Here is a 25437-nt window from a genome sequence, read left to right on the forward strand (position 1 = left end):
TCTACAGACAACAATATGAGATCAGACAGAAATCTGACTGGTCTATAATAAAAAAGCAAATGAATATAGACAAACATATAGTCTATAGACAAAGGCCCATAAAAATCAGATGCTACTTATAGAACTCATCTCCAGGCATTAAATCTTTGTTTCTTGATCCCATTACTGAAGTCCTCTGTGCTCCGACCCACTTTCTGCTTTCTGATTTACAGGCCATCTTTCCTTAGAGTGTAGAGTCTACAATTATATTTCTGTATAAGCATCTTGCCCTTTTTACCTTTACTCGGTTACTATAGCCTTCCAGAAGTGTCAATGGGAGAACCAAGCTGAATAATCAGTCAACACACCAGTATACTTGTTAACCAAAAATACTGCTTACCTCATTTCCATACACCATCAAATGATGAGTTGTAATGAGAGATTTGAAGACCACCACCCAACTACTGTTGGTAGTTCTTTCAAATAAACTGTCTGCCAACTGTGGGATGTTCACATTCATCTCATTTGTGCACTGAATTAAGTCTGCAATATTAAAAATAAAAAAAGATTAATTTACTTTGGCTTTCATTTATTATTAGTGCTAGAACTGCACAATAGCAGGGGAAAGATGTAACAGAACAGAGCTACAAATGGATAGTTTGAAGAAGTTGTTAAAGAGCTCTCAGGAAAATAACTCAAATAGTACTTCTACCTGAGAAGTAAACAGGGCACTGATTAGTATTACACAACTGATCAATAATACTAAAAGTAAATCAAACTCCCTTTACCCTTAAGTATTTTGTTTATCTCAAAAGGAATTATTTCAGGGCCATGTGGAACTTTCAATTCTCTTACTACCCATAAACTTTCAGAGTTACAATGCTAATATTATTCATCCCTATGTTTAAAGAAAACTTTAAAAAGTCATACATATGGAAGCACGAATAAGCTGAAAGTCAAATACCTTTATTAATATCCTCCCTAGAATGCTGTGTTTGCACTAGTAGAAAGATAGAGCCGATATGTGGTCTATGAGGGGATAGGATTCTCTATTTATATAAAGTAATTATCATTCTTTTCTCCCTTCAGTTCCACTGAGTTAGCTCTGTTTTTATTTGATTGTAACACTGAAAAACAAAACTGAAAATGGACTGAAAGTTTCTCACTGCAATAAATTTCCAAATAAGAAATGATCCAGGAACTCCAATTATTACTCTGAAAACAGTTAAAACAATGTAAGTTCTAATTTTATATTTCAAGATACAAATAATTGGAAAGAATTACCATAAGTAGTCTAATATATAATTGTTTCATCACCAAAACTGAAAAAAATTCTTTATAGACCTCAGTTTCACCTCCAATCTGCTTCAGAGATATTACTGGCAAATTCAATTAAGAAAATACTAACTATGGTCTAATTTTGAGAATTAATGAAGAGGAAAATCAAGAAATGAGTTGTTTTAAAGTATGCAAAAGGCAAAATCTATAAATACCTTAGTTATGACTACCATAAAGGGAAAAAAATTAGTAGTTATTTGTGATTTATTAGCAGTTTGTCTACTTTTAAACTTCAGTATTTAATAATTAAATATGAATTCAAATGACCAAGCTTGGCCGTGATTGGTAGTAAGAAACATCAATGTAACTATGACCATTTATCTGTTTGTAATCTTTCAAAAATGTTTATTCTATAATAGGTCCAATTACTACACAAGTAACATTTGATAAGCAAATGCATTTTAGATAAGCAGTTACCCTGGCCAGCAATGCCTGAAGAACAAAGCACAAAACAGTCAGACTACCCACGGAACAGGAGAATGACATACGGCTTTCCCAATTCAGACTACTTGCAACAAAAATTAAATAGTACATTCAACTTAGTCTGTATGGTTCAGCTTCTGATATTTTACTTTTAGTATTTTAGAATTTGATCTCTGCTTTCTCTGAAACTTCTTCAATAGTACTTTGTTACTGTCCTATGGCACTGAATATACTGTACTTGCCTTATTCCCAAAGTTAAATTTTCTGTGTCTCTCAAAGCATAATTTACTGGGAACAAGGCCTATCTATGCCCTGCTCATTTTGAATCCTTTAAAACTTCAAGCAGAGTGGTCAAGTTCTGAACTTAATTATAAGAAGTTATATTCCTAGCTTCTTTCTTTTATGGTTTTATCTTTACACATCTATATTTTTCTACATCCCTCCAGAAACTATTGATAAGCTATTCAACTCTTAAATATAAGCTGCTTTCTCACAGTGGCATCAACAGTCATTTTACTCCTCAAAATCTTATTTTTGTTTTCAAAATTGAACCTGTCACAAATTTCTTGTCTCAATATTGCCCAAAGGTGCTCCTGCCTCTGCGCATGTGTATATACATTCCCTAAAGCCAATCAGTAACCAATCCCACGGTCTCCTCTCCATCCCACTATCACTGCCAAAGTCAGAGTTCAGATTCTATTTTTCCTTAACTAGAGGTTACCAGTTCTGGGAGCATTCAGAAATTGGGGAGAGAGATTACCATGCTCTGAGGGGTTTTACTGGCATTTAAATATCAAGGATGATGGAGACTGTCATGCAATGCACAACTAACATTCCAGAATTAAAAACTGTCCCACCCAAAACTGTACCCCTGAGAAAATGTTGGACTGACTGGCCTCTTCACTTCCAATGATACCTAATCTGGGGTCTCACCCATTCCATACTCCCAAACATTCTCTAAACCCTCCACACAATCACTAAAGCTGGCACATAATTCTACTCTTGCACTATTTACTTCCAAATCATTCTCTTCTACTAGATTGAGAGATTTTTTTAAAGGTATCTGGAAAAACTTTTGTTAGTAATTTCCATACTCTTAATCACGGAGTACACTGCTAGATTAGTCAGACAGAGCTTAATCTTACATGAAGCCAAAAGTATATAGATTGTTTCAAAAATTAGTATTTTATATATTAGAATATATATAGTCTACCTATGCTGTATTTTCCCTCTGTGATCAGCTCTTCTCTCTGCATCACTTTGCCTCAGTTACACTGACGTCTCTTTTGCAATGCCTCCCACGAGCCAAGTACCTTTATGTGCTCAACGTTTCTATTCCTTCTGCCTAGAATACTCTTCTCCCACGTATCCACATTTTCCTTACTTTCTGGCTCAATTCCTATAGATCTTTGCTCAAAGGTCATCTTTTCAGATGAACATCTCTAAATATTTATAAAAACTAACGTAGCTTTAACAACATTCACCTACTTTCAAACTCTTACTACACCCCTTACTCTTGCTTTCTCTCTTTCCAAAGCACCTGCCATCACCTATCTTATTTTAATTTGTTTAATGTCTTTCTCTCCCAATTAAAATATAAGTTCCATGTGGGCAGGGCTCTATTACGTTCTCTGCTATATCTCCAAAGCCCTAGAATAGTGCAAAGCATACAGTAGTCACTCATATTTTTTGAATACATTCATTTTAGTATGCATATGGACAGTCCTAACATGACCTTTTAGAAAGCATCCAAAATGGTGGTTTTTTTAACAAAGACTAAACCAACAATTTCCAATTCTTTGCACAACCTGCTATTCCCAAAAGGTTGAAGAACAAACCTGAGCCCGTTAGACGTGAAAACTTTCAAATTTCAAGTTAAAGGGAATCTAACAAATAATGGTTAAATTGTAACCCTATGAAAACTATATAGTAAGCTTTAGAAATGACCACATAAAGGAAAACTCCAGAAGCCAAAATGTAACACTTCACATGTAACAGGGAAAATGAGACAAGAGTTCAGGCATGAATTCAGAGTAGACCAAATGCAAAATCAAAGATACACAAACATTACTGGGAGAAAAAATACCACATAGTTACACAAACTCTACAGAACACACTTCCCCATAGTATTTTAACGCACCCAGTCATTTTCTCCATGCAGTAATTTTTCCTCTGAACAATGTTTCTACTATAGCAGTAATTTGAAAATGCTTCTAAGTCTGAGCTCCAACAACTTGGGAAGGGAAATGTTTTCCCCACCTCTGACTAACCAAAAGCAAATCATTTCAAACAGAAGTTGAGCATATCATGGGAGTCTTGATAGCTACTGCTTTTCTCACTCTCAATTCAGATTTCACTTCTTAAAAAGCACAGACTTGGTTTTAAACTTCCCTTACCATCAAAAGGCTTCCAAAGTAGAAATGCATCTTTTAATTCTTTTAGTTATTTACCTTTAGACTATAAAACTGGAAAATGTTTTTTAACATGATTAACAAATCCTAAACCCTACACTCAAAAAAGTAGTTATTATATGGCATATAGGTTCTCTGCTTTAGGTATACGTGAGAAGCCATGAGGATTTTTAGTTATTTAAGGGCAGGAAGACAATAGGGCTACTACAGAAATAAAGAGCCTTTTTCCACAGAGACAGTGCAAGGAACCAATTCCTACTATACAAAAAAAGCTCTCACTTTTATTATTTAATACGTATCTCCAACAAGGTCTGAGGTAGATAAAGTAAAAGTTAATTGCATTAACACAGGTAAGGCCTTTGCCCATAGGTAAGGCCACAGGAGATCACTAGTAAAGTAACAGATTAGTTAGCAGAATTAAATTTTTGTAAAAGATAAGGCTTGGAAACATATAGGAAGTGAATATCCAACTAGCCAATTTAATGCAAGTCCTAAATTTCTAACTAACTTAAAACAAAAATAGATTAAAAAAAATTAGTGAAATGTAAAACAGTACTTTTATAGTCAGTGGAAAACAAAAGTTCAGCGAAGTACAAAAAATGTAGAAGTACCCAGCAACCAGATGGTTTCATTAATCTTATAGCCATATTCTTAGAGCACACCACAAGCCTGTACAGATCTCCCCAGGCAGGGTTCACCAGTTTTAGAAACTTACAGTATTTGGGGTTTACTCCAAAGCAAGTCAGGCAACACAGCCAGTGGCAAGCACCATTAGCTGAATGTAGACACCTCAAGTTCCCATCTAAACAGGCACTGACTAGGCTATATCAAAACTATGCTGACACTCACGCAGATTTTCTAATAAATGAATTCGCCTAAGAAGAATATTAGTCTTTAAAACATAAACAAACAAAGCCTGATATATCATAATCATTTAGCCAAATACTACTGTCTCTTTCAAAACGGTCACTTTGAAAGATACTCTTTTTGCAACTGTCTTCAGAATGGATTAGAGTAACATTAAGATTGATCTCTTCAATCATCTAGAAAATTGGAGATACACTCAATTGGAAAGGCAAATTAAGTGGTTCATCAAATGTTGCTTCACTGATCAGATCTTTGAAATTTTTCCTGGGTAGGAGTACAAACAAAGAACAACTGTTCACCAAGGAACGGTAACTAGAGGATATGAAAATAGTTTCTGAACTTTTGCTATAAAGTATCTGCACAATTTTTTTCACTTAGCAAAAATCTGAAAGTATTTAGAAAACATGCAAGCTGAAATCAGACTTCAACCAAAAGATATCTAGGAAATGAGATGAACAATCTTGTCTGACTCAATTAAATTTTTTGTGTAAGGGGTCACAAAATACAGTCCAAATTAAGACATAACTACTACAATTTTTAAAGTTTGTGGGGTCCTCTGTGAGAAGCATCATACATCTTTACATAATTTTCATTAGAATTAACTCAAAAATACAGTCTTCACAGACTAATTTATACCTCAAGAAATAAATCTAAACAACATTTTAATTGGATGTTAAAATTAAAACAAGGGAAAGACTCACATAGAATGCTCAGTATGAATAACAAGGATTGAGTTAATCTGAAAAGAGGAGCAAAAGGGACATTCAAAGTATTGAAAAGAAATGACAAAGTTAGCCAAGTAGCTTTGATAAAAATACACGAAGCTAAGATATCTAAGTCACATTATAAGTGGACATGTCCAATAATGGAGGAATAGTTCATTAAATGACAGCCGTCTGACAATGAAATACTATGAGGTCAGCAAATACATGGTAAAAAAAAAGTTGAGAGAGGAAAACGCTCACAGTATATTATATCAAAACCATATTAAAGAACAATAAGAGTAAGATTCCATTTTTTCAAATCACAGATGTACTATATTTTCTGATATATACTGTATTTGCTCAAATACAGGTGATAAAGAACTGAACACTTTTGAAATTACTCAGCAACTAATTTATATATGAACAGGCAGATAAAAGTTAAAACCAATATGTAAAAGAATTCTATCACTGTTATTTCCATAATTTTACAAATTTCAGTAAGCATCACTCATGTCACACAGTAAATACCAATCCAGTACCGTAATTCATTCCAGATTCTTTGGAACATTATCATGATCGATGGCAGAAAGGACAGCATTGACATGTTCCTTTATTTCCTCAAGGATGTGAGGAAGAGGTGCTATAAGCACAAGAATTGCACAGTATAATAACTGGAAATTTGGTAGCCACTCTTGCGCAGATAGGCCAATATTTTGAACACAAGTTCAATCATTCACCATGGTAGATGAGTCTTGAGAAATCTCCAGAACCCACAAAGGAAGTAAGGCAAAATGCCATTTTACTAAAAAACAAACAAACAAAAACCAAGTTGCAGCTGTAGGAAAAATCAATCTGTCAGCACAACCAGATGCTATTTCTGTCACGGTGTTGTCTGCAAAATGAATGGGCTAAGGATTCACATATGTGAAAACTAAGAACTGTACAGATAACTCTACAATTTGATAATAGTTTATTAGTACAGTTACATTAGTAGTGTAATAGTATAGTTATATTTAACCTTGTTACTGAGTAGTAAGTTTCTTTCCTTTTGTTTTTTTTAAACATTTTTTATTGATTTATAATCATTTTACAATGTTGTGTCAAATTCCAGTGTAGAGCACAATTTTTCAGTCATACATGAACATACATATATTCATTGTCACATTTTTTTCTCTGTGAGCTACCATAAAATCTTGTGTGTATTTCCCTGTGCTATACAGTATAATCTTGTTTATCTATTCTACAATGTTGAAATCCTGTCTATCCCTTCCCACCCTCCGCCCCATTGGCAACCACAAGTTTGTATTCTATGTCTATGAGTCTATTTCTGTTTTGTATTTATGCTTTGTTTTTTTGTTTTTGTGTCTTAGATTCCACATATGAGCAATCTCATATGGTATTTTTTTTTCTCTTGCTGGCTTACTTCACTTAGAATGACATTCTCCAGGAGCATCCATGTTGCTGCAAATGGCATTATGTTGTTGGTTTTTATGGCTGAGTAGTATTCCATTGTATAAATATACCACTTCTTCTTTATCCAGTCATCCGTTGATGGACATTTAGGCTGTTTCCATGTTTTGGCTATTGTAAATAGTGCTGCTATGAACACCGGGGTGCAGGTGTCATTCTGAAGTAGGGTTCCTTCTGGATATAAGCCCAGGAGCGGGATTCCTGGGTCATACAGTAAGCCTATTCCTAGTCTTTTGAGGAATCTCCATACTGTTTTCCATAGTGGCTGCACCAAACTGCATTCCCACCAGCAGTGTAGGAGGGTTCCCCTTTCTGCACAGCCTCTCCAGCATTTGTCATTTGTGGATTTTTGAATGATGGCCATTCTGACTGGTGTGAGGTGATACCTCACTGTAGTTTTGATTTGCATTTCTCTGATAATTAGTGATATTGAGCATTTTTTCATGTGCTTATTGATCATTTGTAGGCCTTCCTTGGAGAATTGCTTGTTTAGGTCTTTTGCCCATCTTTGGATTGGGTTGTTTGGTTGTTTCTTATTAAGCTGTATGAGCTGCTTATATATTCTGGAGATCAAGCCTTGTCAGTTTCATTTGCAAAAATTTTCTCCCATTCCGTAGGTTGTCTTTTTGTTTTACTTATGGTTTCCTTTGCTGTGCAGAAGCTTGTAAGTTTCATTAGGTCCCATTTGTTTATTCTTGCTTTTATTTCTTCTAGGAGAAAACTTTTGAGATGTATGTCAGATAATGTTTTGCCCATATTTTCCTCTAGGAGGTTTATTGTATCTTCTCTTATGTTTAAGTCTTTGATCCATTTTGAGTTCATTTTTGTGTATGGTGTAAGGGAGTGTTTTAGTTTCATTGCTTTACATGCTGCTGTCCAGTTTTCCCAACACCATTTGCTGAAGAGACTGTCTTTATTCCATTGTATATTCTTGCCTCCTTTGTTGAAGATTAGTTGACCAAAAGTTTGTGGGTTCCCTTCTGGGCTGTCTGTTCTGTTCCATTGGTCTATCTGTCTGTTTTTGTACAAATACCATGCTGTCTTGATGACTGTAGCTCTATAGTATTGTCTGAAGTCTGGGAGAGTTATTCCTCCAGCCTCTTTCTTTCTCTTCCGTAATGCTTTGGCAATTCTAGGTCTTTGATGGTTCCATATAAATTTTATTATGGTTTGTTCTAGTTCTGTGAAATATGTCCTGGGTAATTTGATAGGGATTGCATTAAATCTATAGATTGCCTTGGGCAGTGTGACCATTTTAACAATATTGATTCCTCCAATCCAAGAGCATGGGATATCTTTCCATTTTTTAAAGTCTTTTTTAATTTCCTTCATCAATGTTTTATAGTTTTCTGTGTATAATTCTTTCACCTCCTTGGTTAGATTTACCCCTAGGTATTTTATTACTTTGGGTGCTATTTTAAAGGGGATTGTTTCTTTACTTTCTTTTTCTGTTGATTCATTGTTAGTGTAAAGAAATGCAACTGATTTTTGAAAGTTAATCTTGTAACCTGCTACCCTGCTGAATTCTTCGATCAGCTCTAGTAGTTTTTGTGTGGACTTTTTAGGGTTTTCTGTATATAGTAACATGTCGTAGGCATATAGTGTTAACTGTTGTTTTTAAATCACCATGTAAAAGAAGAGAGGCTTTTCCCCTGAAAAATTATTCAACAGAAAAGCTGCTATAAATCTTTGCAAATTCTCTCATTAGCTGGTTCTCTCTGGTTATTCTAAACAAAGTTTTTTTGAAGATAATATATTTACCTGAAAACATCTCCATCAGTACTAATTTCAGGTGCTTATGGAGGCCACCAAATCAATTTTTTTAGAAGAGGAATAAAGAATGTAACAGATTTAGGAAGTGTTGAGTGCCTTCAGAAAACTTTAAAAACCAACAGAAGAGAAAGGATTGACTTCCTTTATATCGGTAGCAGAGGAAAGAAGTTGAACTAAAAAGGGAAAACCGAAGAGAAGAAAGAATTCAGATGGAGCAAGGTAAACAAAGCCAACCCTAAGGTACTCTACATTAATATTTGGCTGAAATTTAGCTTTTACATCACAGATGAACAAACCAAATTTGCGAAATTGTCTATACTTTAAAAGTGCAGAAGAAATTGTTTTAGTTCCTGGAATCATCATGTAGTTGCCCTAAAATTTTAATCACACACAAAGTATCTTTTTCAAATCAACTCTACTCTACTGTCTTAAAATTATTTATCGTTATTTATGCATTGACTCTTCACCAACAAACATAAAAATCTTACAATAAGAGCAGAAGAAACTTTAAGTCACGAAAACACTACACAGAAAAACATATACTCCTCAGAACTCACTGCCACTACCTTATTTTTCAAACGGAAGGGTTGGTTTTTCCCCCATTACCAAAATGTTTTAGCCTACCGTGTAAGCATTCCTAATATGAGAAAGTCTGAAAACCTACTAGAGCTTCTCCTTGGTATTGTGTTGTACTGTGCATTCCAACCACTAGATGGCAGACTGTACAGAGAAACAGTAGGACTCTGGCAAGAACAGACATGGGTTCAAACTTAACTATAAACAAACTCCTTAATTTTGAGATTGTTTAGGATTCCAGGTGAGTTCCAAACCTAGACACTTTAGTCCCAAACCAGATTCCAAATAAGGATCTCAGGGGTGAGAGAATCATATTTTGGTAAGCACTATCAAAGCATTTGGTAAGCATTACTTCTGTGTTAATGTTTAACCTACCAGATAATGTAAGATGATAATAAAAAGTTACTTAGTCGAATAAAAACCACTTAATATGAGAATAAAAAAATTTATTTAAACGGAATAGGAAAACAAAATAAAAGCATTACAGTGCTCCAACATAAAAAATAACATGTCCATGGTATAAGCACAAGGTGTTCTCCTTCCCTTGTCTGAAGATTTGAAATTTCAGAATTACAATCCCACCTGTAGGAAAGAAAACATACTGAGTATGTATTAAATAATTTAAGAGTTAATGCGAAATTTATAAATTCTTTTTTGTATTACATTCTAAGAATTTATTAATAGTTCAACAGCCCAATTAAGGAGATACAACCAGGATTCTCAAAAAACAACCTAACACTGGATCAGAAATATACAAAACCTGATTTCCTAAGCCAAATAAAAGGTTAACTAATAATACAGTATGAGTACTGTACTTACCTCCACCAATGCTGTAAGCCAGAACAGTCCGGGGGATGCAGAAAAAAACGGAAAGAGTTCTTTCATTCCACCAACACCAGGAAAAAGGAACCAAGGCTTGAGAGACTCTGAATGCAAATGAATTCTCTAAAGGAGAAAAATTTATGTGAAGAGGTTCAAAAAACTGGGACTAAGTCTGGAAAAAAGTATGTTATTAGCAGGGGATGATCAAGTGTCCTGGTTTTTCTGGACCAGTCCCGGTTTACACCTATTGTCCCAGTGTCCCATTCAGATAGCATATACTTTCACTCTCAAAAGTGACCCAGTTTGGAATATAAATTATATGTCACCCTAGTTATAAGTGACCTAATAAAAGTCTACATGTAGCTAAGGAATTAATACACTACCACCATCTACTTCCAGTGTATTTGCATTTTTCTATAAGGGCTACATTCTGATTCTTCCCCAGCCTTCCTAAAATACAAACATGCTTTCATTCTACTTTGTCCTCTCATCTTCAACAAAAACTTCTATGCAAATAATTTTCAAATTTCTTCTCTGAAAATCAATCTAAGGTATCCTGGAGAGTTAGAGATACTAGAAAGTTTCACCTCTATGTCCAAAAATATCTCATGCTTAAAAAACAACATCAAAATCTCAACTGCAACCTAACTTTCCCACCATTTTGTTTTAAGCAATCTACGTAAAACTAGAGGCTTTGCAAACTATTCCCTTTAAAACAGATTCAGGAATCTTTTGTTTCCTTTTATCTCCTACGAAGTGGGAGTTTACACATGTTGATATGATGGTATAAATGTCTGTATATTTATAGATGAAACAAAAGTCCATTTCTCCACTCTAAGATCTAGAGAGAAGAGAGAAGAGGCAAAAAGTCTTTCCCATAGCTAGGTTAATGTTATTCAGTAACAGTCAAGCCCATGTCTAAAAAGTAGGAATACAAAAGAATTTTCATGGTTTCTTTCAAGAATTTAAGTCTGCCTAGACAGAATAATGAATTGCAGTTAGCCTCTGTGCCAGAGTCTACCTCACCCAGAAAACACAAGTTTCGTGTCCCCAGTGCAATTAAAACAATAGAATCTTTATAATCCATTCTCCTACAACTTTGCAAACCTCAGAAACCCTATTTATTCTTCAATATTCACTGCATACTATAATATGCCAAATAGTCTTAGGAGTTAGAAATATACAATAGTGGACAAAGTCCCTGCTATCATGAAGATTATATACTAGGAGGAGAGACAATCAATAAACAAATGAACAAATACATGTCAGAGGGTGAAAAGTGCTAAGGATTTCTCAGCCCTTAAGAAGGATGGGGCATGTGCTTGGAGAAGGCTGCTATTTATACACGATAATCAGGAGTCTTGGATAAAGAGACTTTTGAAAATTATAGTAACAACGATAGTGTGTCACCAGTGGCCTGGAGGACTACAGAACTGACTACTATGATCAATTACCATCTTCCACATAATTAAGTTATATGATTCACTTTACATTTAAAAGTCATATATGTCTGCTTTATCTTTGCCAAACCAAAGACATGCTGAACAATAGTAATCTTCTCTAGTTGATTCTGCAAAGCCTCTAGTTGTACATAGACAGTTAAGTAGAGACTGTGGGAATCTCATTTATTCATGCACATACTTCACAATTAAAGCAGCATGTTCACCTTCAGTGAGTCAAAATGGCACTAACCATTTACTACAGTTCATGAAGTGCCACACATGTGGCAAGTAGGCATCAGAAGCCTACTCTAAGACAGTGGGTAACAAGTAAAAGCCATTTCTGAAAAATCTTTTTTCAACTGCTATAAACAGTAATGACAGATACAGCCAAAAACAGCACCAAATAATAACCCAGCTACATGGCTTTAAGTTTTGAAATAATGCTCTATAAGTGGAAAATGTGAGCAATTAATACATTACTAATAAATCACCACAAAATAAAGCCAAAGTATTTTTCCTAGTAAGTTTAGCCTTTAAGTTTCTACAAGAAACAATAATCACTAGGAGTACTTCAGCCAAAAAAATTCCATTCTCATACATTTCATAATCATATAACTGATCTTATAAGATTCACTATAACCCTAGTTTGCCTATTTATCAGCATTTAAAAAAAAATAAAGTCCAGAAAATTTCACCCCCTCACAAATGACTTTCTTAAAAAGGCAGAGTATCTTGAGATAAAAATCTGCTTTAAAAGCTGCCAAAATTGAAGATGTTACTTTTTTCACTTAAAAATTCCATGTAAATTATGCTTCAATAATATTAAAGTGGAAAAAAAAAGCTACCAGTTTGAATTTAAAAGTCCCAGCTTTGGCCATCAAAAAGTGTTCTGTTGACCTGAAAACAACACACTTTTTCAGAACTATGCAGGAGGATAGGAAACTTGTTATGTTTATTTAAATTTCAAAATAAAGTTATATGATTCATTTTACATTTAAAAGTCATCAATCTAACAATATTACAGCAAAAATTTAAGAAGACAGTGTTTTAAAGATTACTCTTCTATTAAAAGTTGACATGATGACAACTTATTCTGCACACCATACAGTTAATTATGGATTTATTTTCCTTAAGTATAGGCTTTAAGTATTTCTCAATACAAGGCATCCTGATAAACAGACCTCTGCTGCTAGAGAATTTACAAAGTGAATTTAACACAACATATATTGTACATGACACTTACAGTGGGTTTTTATTTAGTTCTTCTGCTTCTATGTACCAACTAAAACATGATAATAAAAGACTACAAATAAAAATAGCTATTCATGCAAGCATCTATATTTAGGCAGATAGATAATATCATGTATAACTTCAAAATCCACATTCTGTCTGTGGATTGATATCTGAAGAGTTCCTCAAATTTGAGAGAATGTATCTTTCTTTTGGTTTGTTATGAGAAGGTAAATATAAATCTTAAATGGTCTAGACAAGTAGCAGAGAAAACTTAACCATCTTTCTCCCTTCAGTTTACAATACCAAACTTGCACCAATTTCCCTTTTGCTGCGATGACAAAGGCTCCCCAAATCAGCCTTCTACCCAACTAAAATGCTACTACTTTGAACACTACTACTTTTAGGGTATGATCCTTGCCTAAACTTGACAAATATTGGAAATATTAACTAGCTTTCTCTTTCACTGGTATATTGGATACCTTCCAGAATGACTGGGATTGGCAGGTGAGGAGAAGGGGTGTCTGTTTTTAGTTCTTTCTATTCCTTTAAAGTTCATTTCTATTAGAGCTCTTCTCTGACTCACACTTTTGGGATAGTCTATCCTAAATGCTGTTCATTCCCAATCTGCTTCGAACAGTAATGATGAGGATGCTAATTCCACCATCACCAAAATTCTGCTCTAGGCTCTCCTTCCAACACTTCCATGCATGGCCCCAACCATTTCCATGTTACTTTATCCTGTTAGTACAGTGCTAGTACATCAGAATGAGCAAAGGATCTAGGATCAAATTCCAGATATACTGTTTATCATTAAGACTTCAGGCATGTTAATTAGCCACTCAGTTTCAACTTCTCCATTTTAAAAATAAGAGTATTAGTAATTAATTTTCAAAACAATATACTGTAAAACAACATATTTAGAGTACCTCATAAGCTTTAAAGCATCATTAAATATTAGATATCATTAGTTTTACTTAGATTCATTTTTTTAAAGTGAAATACAGTCAGTTTACAATGTGTCAAGTTCTGGTGTACAGCATAATGTTTCAGTCATACATATACATACACATATTTGTTTTCATATTCTTTTTCATTATAGGTTACTACAGTGTATTGAATATAGGCCCCTGTGCTGTACAGTATAAATCTGTTGTTTATTTTATATTAGTTTCATATTTTATTGGTGAATTTTTCCTCATTTTTGTAGACTATTCCTCCATTGCTTTTCCAAAGTAATAATATGAAACCACCTCAAACTCAGTGACGTCTGCAAAACCTTCTTTAGAATGTTTATAAAACTCAACTTTTCACTGTAAAGTGTTAACCAGAGTTACTTGCGCTCAATCTTAAGAGTGGCAAAATCTTTAGAGATTTCGTCATACTTTACAACGAAGTTCTTTCATATCCTTAGTCTTTTGATTATTACAACAGCCTGGTGACAAGGCAAGGGATGCTCTATTACCTCCACTGTAAAGATTTAAATACTTGCCTACCAAAAGTAACACAAACTAGTAGCTATGCCGGAATTAGATTCTTTAAAACAATAATCTTTCCACTAGAGGGATGGATGAAGATATACACATATTTTCTCTCAATTCTGTCTCTCTTCATTCTACATGGTCCAAGTCTTGTCATCACCTTCTCTTAATTATTCTAAAATTCACACATTTCTTTTTAGCCTTTACAAATCTAATTCCTAGTACAGGCAGTAATCACCTGTTGTCTGACATAGTAAATTCTGCTCATTGGCATCATCTTCATTCTGACCACAATGAACTGAAGTTGAGCGGGTGTAAGGAAGGAGCCATATTATTCAACCAAAGTTCACAAGGAACAGGTTTCAAGAGATTTGGCATCCCCATCTCCAAGTGCCTCAGAAACTGCAAGCCTTAATTTATAAGCAAGGTTTAAAAAGCCAAGAATATTACAAAACAAACTAAGTCAACTCACCAAATTTCAGGTGACTAGGGTTTACATTAAGTTACATGAGAGGAACACAAAGCAGTTTTCCAGTCATCTGCCCCAGAGATGTAATCATTCTCAATTCGAAGTAATAGAAGAGGTAAACTATGTTAAAAAGGGTCCCAAAAGCCATAATACCTTCTTGGTTGGTCACTGACTAAGTTAGGAAAACCTAACTCTGATGAAGACAAAGTCGAAGAAAAAGCACTTCTAAGTTAGGTCCACAAGACCTAAGATAGGAAGCAGCTTAGACTTCTCTCTTAAAAAGGTTTCCATGTCCTCATAGGAAGAAATGGTTTTCTCCCCGCAGTTTAATCAAGGAGCGTCTCAGCCTCCTGAGCTGCTTTATAAATATCTTTCTAACTTAGCTGCCAGCTGCAACTCTGTAACTAATTTTTTTTCTATAACTAATTTTTAACTAGGTACTTATGGTTGTTGTTTATTCCCACTCAGCTATGTTATGCAGTGTTTCTGGAATGTGCTACAGAAATCACCTGAAAACAATGCCTTGGTCCACTCCACATCACCAATTCAAAACAATATTTTGCAAGAATATGAAGAACAAAAATAAAGGAGGGTTTATACTGTACCAAGTCAAAAAATCTCATACTGAATGAATACCTAATACAAATTCCAAACCTGATAACTAATACATAATTACATAGCTCTGTGAAGAAAAGTTACAAAAGTTAATGTTGAGAAAAGAAAAATAAAAAAGGAAATATTGCCCGCTAAACCTTAACTTCTAAAACATTAAACAACTGGTTTTACTTCTAAAAAGAAATGTACAAATGAGAATAAGGATAATGTGGTTATAGCTTCCAGATCTGAAAACAGAAGACAACATAGATCATATAAAGAACAAACCAGATTTTCCCTCAAGTTTCATACCAAAAGATCAAATGCAGCTATCCTACAACCCTCTTGTATATGTGGTTCTTAAAAACAAGTTTATTGTAGAACAATCCATTAAATTTTCAAACTGGCCTTATAAACTGAAACTAGACCAAGTTCCCCACCACATCTCATCTTAAAGCTAAGAACTGCAATCAATGAAACATTTTGTTTTCTATTCACCTAACATAAATGCTACATGTTTCCAAAATGCTACCCCTCCTTTTCCAAATGTTACCTGAATACAGACAAACTCAGTAGTTAAAAAAGGCATCAACAAGTATTAAAACAAGTTTCCTAGGTATAATTTCATACTGTATACAACTAAAGATTATTCTAAACTATACCAATAAGTTGCTTTCACAAAAAGTAAAAAGATGGCCAAAGAGAAAGATAGCTCACACTGTATTTGACAACTTAACTCAAAACTACATGTACATGTACTTGCAAGTAAAAGGAACTCTTCTTTTTTTGCTCTTCTCTTAATGGTTGTCCTAAGTACACAAAAGGTTGCAAGCCAAAAATGAGTAAGCAGCTATAGTCAGAAAAGCCGATGCAGTACTGGCCTGTTGCAAATTCTAGCATTAATAAGCAGATATACACAACCTCCATCCACGATACATGTCTATAGTATACATATACTTCAAGAAACATAGTCCTTCTAACAAGCAAATATGAAGGATCTTTGAGACAATAATAATGAATAATGCTTAGCTTTCTGTGGTTCTATGAAATTAAAATAAGGGATAAAAGTAGGTTTGAGCCCTTAATTCACAAATTCATCACTTAACAAAATAATTTTAAATTACTGTGCAAATGAACACACGGTGATGAATTCATTAGTGATGCTCCATTATACACCCTCAACTGATCACCCATTATAACCAAAAGCCAACAAAAGCAAGACATTAGCCAGTATAGATCATTTAGTCTGTGGCAACAGTTAAGGGACCATCACTATCACCCTTTTTCAGGTATCAAATTTATAATCCTAGCATGAACACTATGAACTTACCAAGTGAACTAACTAGCGAAAGATCAAAATGATATCTGAGTATTTTCAATTAAGATTCATTCTGTCCAAGAATTTCATATTTAAAAACAGAACAACAAAAAAACTTGACTAAATAGTTCATTATTAGCCTAGTGTATTAAATCCATTATCTTCATCAAAGATTTATTAAATAGTTACTAATACACTATTATACACCAGGCATTATATTCTGGGTATTGGGGATACCAAGATGAATGAAGCAGAGTCCCTGTTTTCAGGAGAAATAAACATGTACGGGATGCTATGAGAGTTAGAAACAATCACCACCACCAAAAAAGAAAATGCCTCTGCAGAGGGACAGAGGAGCAACTTGATTACAACTGCTGTCCCCTGCTTGCCAGATATGGCTCATCTGACCAACTGGGGGGGGGGGGGGAGAAGGAGAAGGGTCCTGTTCTCCCTTTCATATTTTCTCATGAAATAAAGACATCCAACCCCAAAATACATGCCCAAGAGGGCAAACCAGAATGGAAGATAAGCATCCTGTGGTCAGCCTGGCCGACCAAAATGGAAAATTCAGAAAAGCAAGCATCTGAAACATGGCTCCTTTATTGTCAAGAATTATATTTTGTAAAATTCACACATTTTTAATAAAGACAGAAGAAAATTCACTTTTTGTTGGCCATTTTTCTCCTAAAACAAAATCACAGAAAATAGTGAAGCCCCTCCCTCCCAATGACAGTAAGATACACAAGTTAAAACTATTTTTCAAGTAAAGATGATATAGTGGTAGGTGGGACACTCTAATTAATGGAGAATGAAGCAAAAGCTCAGACAGATCTCCCTAACCTTAGTTTCCAAAGTACCACACCAAGAACAAAAAAGCTAAAGGGGCACAAATATAGCATTTTAGGATAGCAGAGCAGGGAGGTAATTTAGAAAACAAGCAACTGAAGCAAGTAAGGGATTTTCCTAAAGTCATATGGAGCTGGGGCCAGCACACCACATTCCAGTTCAGGGCTTATTCTTCTTAAAGCATAAGAAGTACAAGAAGTTGCTGTTTCCAAATGTAATCTTACATATTTACAGAAATTATATTTCTCAAAGAAAGGCATTCTCCTAACTCTATCCCATTCCCTAAAAGTTCTCTGTGAGCTAAAAGATTCCCCAGATTGCCTGACTTCCACTCAAGGTTCTTCATCACCATTTAAGTATTAAATTTATTCTCTATTCTGTCCTTTTATTAGTAATGTTCCACTTTATGTACCTATACAAGAGAGCTAATAAGACTATCCAATAAAGTTTTTTATAAAGATCAACTGCATTAATACACATCAAGTGCTTAAGACAGAAAGAATTCTTTTATTATCCCCATCATGCAGGTTATGTCCTAAACTAAACTGATTTTATCAGATTTTGTTAATGCTGAAGACTGAAGTTTCCTTAAACTTTTACAAAATCTCTATCTTCCAACCAAAACTAGGAATATGTTATTACTCTTTAGAGAGCATTTTCAGTAATTCATTCCTGTGCAATCTACAGACTCAGAAATCCCCAAAACTTTAGATATTGCCACTATTAATGCAGTCTATAATAACTGAGTTAAATTAAAAATCTAGAAGCAGTAAAATCTCATTCTTGGCTTCAAAATCAGCGAAACTTTTTGCCTTCTTTATTTTAAAACTGGTAGTAGAAAACAGTACAACTTTGAAAATCAGCTCTAACTAGCTATAGTCCAACTTTACCTACAGAAGCCAAAAGCTATCAGGAAATATATCTGAAGGTCTTATGATTAAAATCCATACTCCCTCTACCATATCACCTCAGATAATTGCTCCAACTATATTTCTCCTTACACCCACCCTATCCTTCCTCTGGTCTCAAAGCATGCCATTTATCCTCTACAGTTAAACAGATTCCTTTGTTTCCCAAACACAGTTTCAGCTTTCCTACCTACAAATATTTGCTCATGCTCTTTCCTCCACTTGAAATGCCTACTGCTCCTCACTGATTATCATTTAAGGTCCACTTCTCCCCCTCATCAAAAGCAATTATCTTACTCTCCCTCTAATTTTTAATATTTGTTCTGTGCTTATCTCACACTGCCTGGTAATATAGCTATCTGTGTATGTCATCTTCCTCACTAGACCAAGGACATGATCAGTGATCTCACTTTTAGATTTCTCCATAATCTCAACACAGTAATTTGGATATAGAGTAGATACTCAATGCACACTTGCTAATGAGTATACTAATTTCCCCTAGACAAAGTCTTGTTCAGTAAAAATGAGGCTTTAAAAACCTAAAGAAACTGAAATTTAATGTATCCTTTGTATATTAAATGATTCCAATTGTTAAATCACATAAATCAAACATGCCCCTAAGCATCTTATCAAACTTCTCCTTTTCATACTGACCATCGTCAGATGATAAGATGGTTTGTGTTTAAGTTCATTCATAAATTTGGAACTCAACTCCACTAGCAGACAAGCCCACAAAAGCCATGAGATCAGTGTACCTTTATTTTATTTATTTGGCAACCCAAACCACCATGTATAACATTATTCAGACATCCAATTTCAGGTGCCAAAGCTCATCTAGCCCTATGCACAAACAGCAACAGGATTGTACATCCCTTCTTCCCATCCCTTTCAATAGCCCTACCACAAGTTACTAGGAAAAAGGAAAGAGCACTTCTCCAGTCCATAATGCTAGCATTTGAAGCTAGGAAAGCAGCCTGATAAAGGGGGGGAAGGGGATTCTCAAATGAGGATTTGGGGAGGAGGGCTCTCTGAAGAGACCAGATTTTATCAAGATAACTCTTGTCCCTACAAGACATTTAAGGGCTCTCTCTCCAACCTCACCTTCCCCCTACTCCAACGAACACTTCACATTCCACCCTACAGCACTACTTAAAGTTTACCCCAGGCACATCAAAATGCTGTGTCTTGCCTCTCTGTCACTGTATGTGCTAACCAACTTAGGAGGAATCCCTTTGTCCATGTGGCAAATCACTATCCAGCCCTAAAACTCTTGTTATCTCCTCTATGAAGCTGTAGTTAACTCCTTCAAAATTAATTACTCCAGCCCCTACACTTTGATATTTTATGTAAAAAATACTATGCATGTATCTCAATGCATTACAATTATTTGTTTACACATCTTATCATTAGGTCTCATGTTCCTTTTGGGGTAACAATCAATTGTCATTCTTTTTTACATTCTTTTCTAGACCTTGATCACTTTCCCTTAGCAATCCGCTTAATGCTTCTAAATCAGGGGTTTTGCTGGCAAAGCTCAATGTTGAACAGAACTCAATCTCAGAATTTTCATCCCATACTCTTGCTCATAGAGCAAGCAAAAGAGTATAATAATTTCCTAGATAATTTTATTAAAATAACATGAAATTAAAAAGATTTGCTCTTATAATTCTCTTTCTCCACTCAGGTCTTCACGAAAAATAGTCACACAAGATAATAATCTCTTGGGTCTTTAGGTACACAAATGAATTAAGATTTATCTACATTTCACTTTCAAACAAATTAATTTATATTTCCATAGGCAATTCACTTCAGAATTCTAAGACCAGAAGATAAAGGGAATTGCTGAAGTAGGTAGTGGGAAGAAGCCAATCAAGGCTAACATCCATTTCATTGATGACAGTCTATTAAAGTCATATACTTCATTTCTATCTTTCTTTGCACTTTACATGTTTTGCCAGTCTTAAAACATACAGCATTAGCAAATAAGGTCTCTTAGCATTCTGCTATCAGGTGTGAACTATCACAGATAACATGAAGTCTAAAATCAAGGACTGCCTGGAATTCACTTACAACAATCATCCATTAGCAAATAATAATCAATATACTAAAAGAAATAAAGAAGAGCAGAAGAAACATTTGTTTGAAGTCCAATATGTCACGATTAGGTAAGTCCTGGAATAAATAATATTTTAGTGTATCAAACTGCCCTAATTTTACATAATCTAACTCTGGAAGCTTATTTCTTAACTTCCTCACATTTTCAACCAATAAATAATAAAAAATTTACTGCAACATGGAAACAGAAATAAGTTTAAACAAACAACTACTACTTATATCAAAGACTATTCTATTACCCTCACAGCAATCTTCCTCTTCCTTTACGGAACAAAGTCCTAAACACTGCTTGATAACACATTAAAAAAAAACCCATGAAAATCTCATCCCTCCTTCACTCTTTTCAGCAACTTTTTATTATAAACTTGCTAAACGCTCTATTTAGCACAGTAATGAAGACACACAAGGGTTCTCTGTAAACAATTATAATTATAGAAGCTATAAAGAATTATATTACATGAAAAATGTCATTATGGGGAAGTACAAAGATATTATAGAAACATACACAGTATTCTGGGTAGACAAAAATAACTGCTTATTGATACTAATGCAACTATGTATTATCTCTTCACACATTTAAACTATACTGAGAACCTAAAAAAAAAAAAAAGTTCAATGGATTCGAATAAGTGGTCCATCCAGTTGAAAGAATGTTTCATTCAAATGCTCCACAGTCAAGGAACTATATCAGTACTGGAGAATACCATCAAGAAAAGTATTTTCTCCCTCACTAATCTCTTTTTTCCACATTACACAGAAGTATTAGAGTTGGACCTCAGGTCAACCTCAAAATGGGAAAAACTCAAATATCCTTAACATTCCTTAATGCCACTCATGCCTCCACACACCATATATAAAAACTCAAAATTGATCAAACCTAAAAGTAAGAGCTAAAAACTATAAAAGTCTTAGGAGCAGTTGAGGTGTAAATCTGTGTAACCTTAGTTAGCCATTGGTTTCTTATGATATTATCCCAAAAGCACGAATAATCAAAGAAAAAACAGAAAAACTGAACTTCATGATTAAAAACTTTTGTGCATCAAAGGGCACTATCATCTCTAAAAAACTATGCTGTATATCTGAAACTAATACATTATTGTAAATCAAGTATATTTCAGTTAAAAAAAGGTGGGGGGGAGGGTACAGCTCAGTGGTAGAGCGCATGCTTGGCATGTACGAGGTTCAATCCCAAGTACCTCCATTAAAACAAATAAATCTGATTACCGCCCTCCAAAACAAAAACAGAAACAAAAACAAAAAAGATGGGGGAACCATTAAAAAAATGGAAAGATAAGACACAGTATGGGAAAAAACACATGCAAATCATATAAGGATCTAGTATTCAGAATAAGTTAAAAACTCTTCTAGCATTCCAAATATATAAAGAACCAAATTTAAAATGGGCAAAATAACTGAAAAGACATTTTTTTCAAAATGTAATGTTTCAGTATGTAAATGTTCAATAAGCTCAACATCATTAAAAATATACTCTACATCATTAGTCATTAGGGAAATGCTAACCCAAATCATGATATACCAGTTTAACTAGGATGACTAGAATAATAAAATTTTAAAAACCCCGAGGAAAACAAGTGTTGGCAAGAATGTGGAGAAATTGGAATCTTCATACATTGCTGTTGGGAATATAAAGTGGTGCAGCTGCTGTGGAAAACAGTCTGGTAATTCCTCAAAAAGTTATATGCATAATCCCGCAAGACCTGGCAATTCTCCTTGGTACATACCCAAGAGAAGTGATAACAAATGTTCATACAAACACTTGTATATGAAAATGTATAGCAATATTATTCTTAGTGGGTTTAAAGGGGTAAACAACACACATGTCCATCAATGGATGAATGGATAAACAAAATGTGGTATATCTATACAAGGGAATATTACTAGGTAATAAATAGAATGAAGTAGTTACATGCTACAACATAAATGAACCTTGAAAATATTACATTAAGTAAAAGAAGTCAGACATGAAAGGCCACATATTGTATGATTCCATTCATACAAAATGTCCAGAATAGGAAAATCTATAGACAGAAAATTATGTTACTGGTTGCCAGGGAATGAGGGGTGGAGAGACTGGGGAGTGACTGCTAACAGAGAGGTGGTTTCTTTTTGGAGTGGTAGAAAATGTTCTAGAATTAGATAGTGGTGATGGTTGTACACAACACTGTGAAGATATTTTATGTTATGTGAGCTACATCTCAATTTAAAAATTGCACACAAAAAAATCACTTTGCCTCACAATTTCTTTTTGCACATTAGCTTTGGATTAGTTAAATTAAAGTATTTCTTATCAGTCAATATCATGCATGAATCATTTCTGCAAGCAACTGTTTCAAATACAACAAGAAGGTCTGCAAATCCTCTCCAGTGTGAATACCACCCTATTCACTTTTTGGCATATACTTGAATTACAGTAAGATTTTTGCATATTAGATGTATTTAAAATACATTACATTAGTATTTCTCAAGCTTCTACAAGATAACCAATTCAATTACCAGCACATATAAATTTTAACATAAACACACACACACACACGACCCTTGTTCTCACAGCTTATAAGCACATGAAGAGACCTATAATCAGCAGAAATATGTACATTAAAATACAGCAACTGACTATACTCTATGAAGCCACTTGTAAAAAGTAGACCTATAATCTTTAGTGAGGGAAGAAGTTTGGGAAGCATGTCTAGCTTCCTCCACCATTACTTGGAAGAAGTGCCCCTTGAGTAAAATCAGGGCCCCTAGGAGGCTTTCAAATTTATGACTATAAATGCCAGCACCGGTTCAGAAATCACAGATGGAATTCTAAGCACTTGAAAAAAACTTTCAGCAATTCCCATCAGTCCCTGGCATCAACTGATAATCTAGATTTAGCAGTCCTACCATCATGGCCATCCCCACTACCACTACAACCCTTGCCTCATAACTCATAAGGCTTCATTCTAAAACAGTCATTTCTTTTCTTTTTAATTTTGACATTACATATTAAGTGTACTTTATCCTTTCTTACATTTAAAGTTAGGCTGCTGTATACTTATATTCTAAGGGCACCCTGCACATTGATTATAATGTTATCTGCACCTCCTGGAGTTGTATAAGGAAGCAGCTCTGACAAATATTTCAAATCTAATTCTGGTCTCTTGTTTGATTCTGAAAATTAATTTCTACTTTTAAGAACACATCCTCAAAAATATGCATTTTAATATATTAGTTTTCAAACTGAGTAGCTGTAACCAAAACACTATTGTTCCTTTGCTATAACAATACTTTGGAAACACCACATAATATCTAAACAAAACTAAACCTCAATGCTCCATAGGTTCCATGAAACACACAGTAATTTGTTATTTTTTTTATCAATGCTACTGATTGACTTTACATATAATTTTTAACCATTTTTAATGGCCATAAAAACATTATCAAAATGTTCACTGGAATAGACCTCTACACTGTGTCCATACGATGTTCATGGAATAGCCTGAGCTGTGATGGAAGATTATGTGTAATCATTCAATACTTACTGGGTACCCAAAGAGTCACTGATTAGGTACTTGGAGATGAGATATAGAACAGTACAGAAAAGAATAGTTCCTATTCTACAGAGAAAACACACATGAACCCAAAATATATATAAAAGCATGACACTAACTACTGTTTAACCAAAATAATTATAAACTTTAAATGATGATAAAGTTGGAATAATAGAACCAGGAGAAGTTATTCGTAATGTCTTTATGAAAGACGTTACTTTAAATGTGAATGTTAACAAAAGCAAGTTAGTTTAAATAATGTTTAAAAGGAAGGATGGATCTATACTGAAAGAGAGGTGAAGATATTTTGTGTCCAAAACATGGTATTTGCAAAAGTGGCTAAATAGTTTGGGGATCAAGAACTTAAATTGGCACAACTGGTACCTGATCTGTTTTGCTGAAAAGTAGTTTATATATGAAAAGAAAAAAAAATGAGAAAAAATAGATTGAGTCTCAGTTAATGATGGACTTTATCAAGGCCTTTTAGGAAAGATTAGATTATCAACTCTTTTTGCCCCCAATCAGTCTCCTTTCCAAGTCACATACAGCACATTCTTTCCAATTTACTTAACAATATGACATAATCAAAGGATTATGTCACATCTCTTGCTTAAAGCTCTACAATGATTGGGTCACTGTTATCCATAAATCAAATCCAAAGTTACTCTGAGAACTTAAAGGACCACTGAAGCCTAGTTTTTGAGTACCCTTTTATCCCTTCTTAATATAAACTCTTCCTTAGAGTTGTGTTTTTCTAGTTTCAGAACCTTTACAATCTTAAAAATGGAGGACTCCAAAGAGTTTTGTTCATGTAGTTTTTCTCTGTGATATTTACTGCATTAGAAATTATAACTGAGAAAATTTTAAACATTATTAATTCATTTAAAAATAAAACTCATCATATGCTGGCAATTTTCATTAAAAAAAAATTCCAAAGTCAAAATTTAAAACAGTAGCATTGTTTCACATTTTTTGCAAAAACTCTTTACTATCTGGCTTAACCGAAAACAGTTGGATTCTCACATCTGCTACTACGTTCAATTGGTTGCAGTATCACATAGCCTGTGGAAAACTCCACTGTACAATCACAGAAGAATGAAAATGGAAAAGGTAAATAATG

General features: G+C 34.3%; 1 protein-coding gene across 13 annotated transcripts in view; it reads right to left on the reverse strand.

Moving 5' to 3' along the window:
* PICALM (phosphatidylinositol binding clathrin assembly protein) overlaps positions 1-25437 on the reverse strand; it is a 94055-nt gene that overhangs the window by 62057 nt on the left and 6561 nt on the right. For all 13 annotated transcript variants that reach the window (XM_074372803.1, XM_010973411.3, XM_010973409.3 and 10 more), the window contains exon 2: positions 380-522. In XM_074372803.1, the coding sequence (XP_074228904.1) occupies positions 380-522 (143 nt within the window). The remainder of the gene's footprint in view (positions 1-379; positions 523-25437) is intronic.

The sequence above is a fragment of the Camelus bactrianus genome, chromosome 10 (genome assembly GCF_048773025.1).
Source record: "Camelus bactrianus isolate YW-2024 breed Bactrian camel chromosome 10, ASM4877302v1, whole genome shotgun sequence".
Taxonomy (NCBI): domain Eukaryota; kingdom Metazoa; phylum Chordata; class Mammalia; order Artiodactyla; family Camelidae; genus Camelus; species Camelus bactrianus.